Genomic DNA, 5,968 nt, shown 5'->3' on the forward strand with positions numbered 1-5,968 from the left:
CTCTTCTGGCTATGACCTTCAAAACACTCTTGAATGATTTGATTCACTCCTGAGTGCAGAGCAGCTAGGATGAAAGTTGGTACCTCTAAATCTATGACTATGGCATTTGTCAGAACAGAGTGGATTGTTTGATTATGATATCATTTATGTATATGTGTTGGGGAAGGTGTGGAAGAATTACCCTTAGCGGAATATTTAAGTCCTTAACTGTTTTGTTTAAGATTAATGTTGGGGAACATGAGGATTATAAGTTATCTGAGATGGCAGGAGCAGTTTTGGGGGCACTGAAACAATCTGTACTGGAGAAGCAGGAGCAAAGTTTTAGTGGAAAGGTTCACATTTTACAGTTAATTTGTGTCTATGCTCTCCTATGGCCATAAGCTGCAGATAATGACTGTAAGACAGAGATCAGATGTACACAGGAATTTAGCTTCCTTTCTTCTGTACCATTCTAATTGTTATTCTGTTTCCATATATAATAGCTACTATTTGTTGATACTTTCTATCTTTCCAATCAACATTACACTTTCTGTCATGTGTCCTTACAGTGATATATGTTTTATAATTACTACATGTAACCTAGTAATATGTTCTCTGCGGTGGTGGTGCTGCGGTAGCGTTGTCGCCTCACAGTAAGACGCTGTCCAGTTCGATTCTCAGCTAGAGCGTCTTCTGCGTGGAGATATGCGTGAATGGGCGTACCTTCGTTGAAGGTCGTGCATCAGGCCTGGCAAGCCGGTACGTAAAAATCAACTGCCAATCATTAGCGGACCGGAGTTCCGCTGTGGTGACCCCTAACTGGGAAAAGCCGAAAGACACAAACAAACCTAGTAATATGTTCAGGTAACACTATGCACATGCTTTGTACGTGTCTAGTATATGGACATTGAATGTCATTAAACACACAGGTACTGTGGATCTTTTCTTTGTAGGTACTGGTATCATGGAGCTTTTCTTCACAGGTCTCTGCTGAAAGTGGGCCTTTGCTCAGTCAGACAGACAAACCTGGTAATGAAATGCAAATACATGCATAGATACTAGTATCATGGAGCTTTTCTTCACAGGTCTCTGCTGAAAGTGGGCCTTTGCTCAGTCAGACAGACAAACCTGGTAATGAAATGCAAATACATGCATAGATACATAAATAAACAAGTATAGTCATAAAGTAAATCAAATGGCACTATGAAATGTCACATAAAGGTGTACAGAAAGTGGGAAAAGGCAAACAGTTAATTATAAATAAACATGACTGGCACTGGTGAAGTGACACCCTAACTCCATGTGCAAAAATGGTAAAAGGGGTTGATGGATGGATGGATGGATGGATGGATGGATGGATGGATGGATGGATGGATGGATGGACTTGGAATTGTGTACTTCTGGTTTCTGAAATACCCAATGCGTGCATTCATAATGTTGTATGGTCTATATTTTTGGTAAAAGTCAAGTTGTCTAGCTTCACTGTTGAACTCTGTAGCTCTTCACACACCTTGCTTATGCCAAGCATTTTAGAACACAAAGGTGTTGGGGGATTATTCTCTGCTGATATTTGTCTGCCTCAATGACAAGAACCTCAGTTTAAAATGTAACTTACAGAAGAGCATAGTTCTTACCTATAGTTTGTCTGTCACTTAGACACACAGACACACACACACACACACACATACACAAATCTATAAATTATTAACAATGTCATTTGTTTTGCTTTTTAAAATAACTATGCTAAGACAGATAAAACATAGTTGTACTACTGACTATAATGGAAAGCTAATAATATGTGGCATAAAATAAGATGGTAGTAGCTACATTGATCTAGACCACTGTAGTGTGCATGTATGCACAGTATGTGTGTGTGTGTGTGTGTGTGTGTGTGTGTGTGTGAGAGAGAGAGAGAGAGAGAGAGAGAGTATATACAGCAGCCATACTCTGGGCAGTATGCAAGTAAGAGAACAAAAGTCATTGCAAAGTTTAAGAGAATGGGCAAAGTGTACAATTCACCCTAAATGGAAATTGAATATTCTGCAACAGGGTGTTAATGTACAGTCAATGACCACTATAAAACAACTCTGCCATTTCATGACAGCATACAAACCTGCCGTTAAGCTCAGACAGAAGAAAAGCAAACCACCGCTATTCTTTATTTTTACCACACAGGGGGTTTCTGTTTTAGGAGTGTAACTTTTAAAACAGAATAAATAAAAAAATAGAAATGCGTGTGCAGGTGTGTGAGTATGTGTGAGAGAGGGGAAAAAAGCATAAGTGAGATATAAGAGACAGAGACATCACTGACTGCAATAAGCAGTCCTTTACCACATATTTGTTAAACAATAAAGTATGAAACTTAAATGTCTCTTGTTATTGATTGACTTGAATCCTCAGTGATTTAACTATAGGTGTTTCAGTGGCGACTGTGATGCATAGTGTTTGCAACTAAAGTGGTGTCAATGTTTGTTTTTCATTTATATAAATATAAGATTGCTATGTCATATGTGATAATCTAATAAAGATATTTTTGTTAAAAAAAAGCATGTCAATCAGTACACATGGGGTACATACAGCACCACTATGTTATAAAATCAGACAGTAAGGGGGTGATTGCGATTATTCCATGATTTGTTTTTATATTATTATTTTTGCTTAATTCATTTGCTGACAATGAGACATCTAAGATGTATTCACTCAGCAAAGTGTCTGTACTCTGTAAGTGCTGTCTGTGTGTGTTACCCTATGGTCACCAACGATCGGAGTTCCTCCAAAGGATATGACTACCGGTGAGTTCTGCCAACAGTGATGTCCTTTTGGGGAGAATTCCCGCCTTCTTTAAGTTGGCGCAACAATGCAGTTGGTATATATAAGTTTGGGCATTTATGTTTCTTTGTACATGAGTGTGAGTCTGTCTGTGCTTCTGAATGTGTGTGTAGACATTAAATTCTTACATAATTTACATTTTGAATATAAAATAACACTAACAACTACATATGCCACGGTAAGTTTGAAACATTAGGAGGACGTCAAAAATACAAAAAGGGGTGCACAAGCCCTCTGCCTGCAGTGTTGCACCTCATATTCTGCTTGCTGTTATTTTTCTGTTACCATCACTTTAGTTGCCCGAGTTGTATGCTAGCAAGAAAGCAAAAATCATACGAAAGCTTGTGCTATTTGGTAAAAATAATTAATGAATGCATTTTATTTAAAAAGCTTGCTGTTCCATATTGTCTTTGTCGTCCATACAAACTGCTCAGGCCCACACGTTTTATGTATCTATTTATTACTTTACACCAACCATAGAGGAAATATATATGAGTCGTCGGTAAACAGATTTTCAGAAAACACAACATGGTAAACTTTCTGATTTTTTGGGGGGATGCATTTTATGTACATATGCAATCAACAGGTGTCCGTGTATATGTTCAGAACTATGAACTTTCTCTGATTTTGCAGAGCATCCCTGAATTTGCCTCAGATCAGATTTCACTTTGATTTTTTTTTCATTTTCTCGTAAATCACTGAGGATTACAGTTCTGAAAATGCACGTTGATACAAAACCAGATTTTTTTTCTATTAACTTTGCAGATGAACTAGACTAGACTAGACCACACTAATATTTTTTAAAAAAATGTCCTTGATTTGGGGCCCCACCACGAATTTTGACTTTGTCCAGAATTCTTCAGCAAATAATTTGAGAGGTATGCAAGTCCATTCTTTTATTTAGTGGAGTCAAGTAGAGTCGCTTACGACTCAGCCTCATTTAAACGACTGGGCTTCATAAAGTGTTGGTGTTTTGAGGGTCTATCAATATGTTACAACTTTCATAAACTTGTTCTTTTTTGGGGACATGGCGGGAGTGGAATCCCTGCTGAAAAAGGGCATGCAAGTTTCTTTTCTGATCTTTGCTGTGCTGAGGCTGCAGGCGTTTGGGCCGATTAACAGCCAGACATTGTGAAAGATGAGCAAGCTGTCCCACACACTAGCAAAGTCTGGTCTTCTTAGGAGAGAAAGGAAAAAATAATGCATTTTAGCCTCCCCCAACACACACACACACAGGAGGTGTATGAGCATTACATGCATTAAATAACGGAAACTAGTCTGCAGTCTTTACACCCACAAACATCTATTTCAAAGTCAAATTCCAAGCTGATTGTGATCATTAGCAGTACACTTCCTAGCCACTACTGCACGCTTTGTGTTTATTTTCATTCATTTAATCTTGTTAACACGGAAGGTAGGCAGCAGCGAGCTAATTAAAAATGAAAACAAGACCCTTTTCAGATACATCTCGGGCCAAGAGTGAACATAAAGGCACATAAAAAGAGAGAAAGTAACAAAAATACTAAAGACAAATAGTAAAGGTGTAAGTACAAACTAGACTCCATATATATCGGCAATCCTCATGGCTGCCAGACAAAAGCATTTTGAGTTTCAAGGAACATATTCATTTTCTATCGGGAAATCAAGAAAACATATAATTGTCAGTAAATCGTACCACGTAAAGAAAAAAAAACGCATTTAAAAAGTACTGGCAGTCTGCTGGGGTGTAATGCTTCCTCGAAGACCCAACAAAATGAAGTTTACAAACGTACAGTGTGTTAGTTAATGTTATCACTCCGAAGTGGTTACAACGCGATCCTGAGTGTAACAGACTACACTACAGCAACACAAGGACTGCAGAGTAGGTGAATCTCCTCCGAGGTGTTACGTTGGGTCCCCTGTCAGATAATGATGATGATGTATGAAGTATCCAGACCTCATGGAGCGGAGGTGGCCGCAGGGCAGCACTTGTGTGCTCTCACTGCTGTTACAGGCGACGTTTATACTGCTGCTGAGCCCTAACTCCCAAGTAGGTGGATCCTAAAGGGGGAGGTAGTCCGCTTCTCACTGTGTCATTCTCCTTTTCTCTACAGCTCTGCGCGTATCCTGTCTTAAATGAGTTTGACTTCTGCAGTTAATGGTCGTTTTGATATTTTTTTTACCTTTTTAAATGAACATACTGATGTTTCCAGACGACCCCCGCCCTTTGTTTCTGTCTCTCGCCATCTGAACAGACCTGGAACCCGGAACAACCAGCGCACAATCTAAATGCCGTATACATTGCTTTTAACACCAGTGTATTTGTGAGGAAAGCATCAATTAAATATTAATGTGTCACAGGGAAAACCTCTGGGAACACACTGGCAATGCACTTCCAAGGGAATAGTCTTGAAATGAAGTAAAACAAGTGTGTGCTTTTTGAAGGTAGATTTTTAACTATCACTATATTGCTACCCCTACAGCTTTCTTTTCCTGTTTGCAAAAAAACATCAAAACTTTGGCACCCGCACTATTGTGAAGTCTGATCTTGACCTTGTAGTAGCAGGTGAAGTTTAATGTTTAGTGACCAGCTGTACCTAACCATACTACAACTAGAGGTGACCCCAGGAGTTATTATTTTATCACACATGGAATGATCGATGAAGGGCAGGCACAAGCTCAAGAGCTGGACGTTGTCCCTGCACATTTAGCAGAGGGGAGGCAGTGTGTGGGCATCGATCTGCCCCCTTCACACTTATTTGACTTCTGTCAGCAATGCGGCAGCCTCACTGCCACCACAATTTCACAGCAGCTAGAATATGGACTTTAAAGAAGATTGCGCTTGGAGGGCGATAATTTGGACTGCATCTGTATGCCTTTCATACCTCACGATCATTTTATGTTTCTTTTAAGGGGACTTGTTCGCTGTCAATTGTGATACGATTTTTATGTGATATTAGCTGGCTTACAATGAGCTCTCGGATACAGAAAACTGGGCATGGACATCTTCTCAGATGCTTTTTCCTGATGTGTACCTTGTCACAGCTGCCACTTTCAGCTTCATTTCTGACGGGTAAGACATTGGTTTACTTAACGTGCACTACATTCTACTGTTTTTGTTTTGATGAGACACCTCCGGGTTCTTCACTTAATATTAGCTGCATTTGTACTGTATGTCACT

At 39.4% G+C, this 5,968-nt stretch overlaps 1 protein-coding gene across 1 annotated transcript in view; it reads left to right on the forward strand.

The window, feature by feature from the left end:
• Positions 1-4,888: 4,888 nt before the first annotated feature.
• The window catches only part of BMPER (BMP binding endothelial regulator), a 1,202,087-nt gene continuing 1,201,007 nt past the window's right edge, over positions 4,889-5,968 (forward strand). Inside the window, exon 1 of the mRNA XM_044065026.1 lies at positions 4,889-5,860. Coding sequence (XP_043920961.1) covers positions 5,758-5,860 — 103 coding nt within the window. The 5' untranslated portion in view covers positions 4,889-5,757. The remainder of the gene's footprint in view (positions 5,861-5,968) is intronic.

This window comes from Protopterus annectens, chromosome 3.part0, assembly GCF_019279795.1.
Source record: "Protopterus annectens isolate FY-2018-M chromosome 3.part0, PAN1.0, whole genome shotgun sequence".
In the NCBI taxonomy this organism is placed as follows: Eukaryota; Metazoa; Chordata; order Ceratodontiformes; family Protopteridae; genus Protopterus; species Protopterus annectens.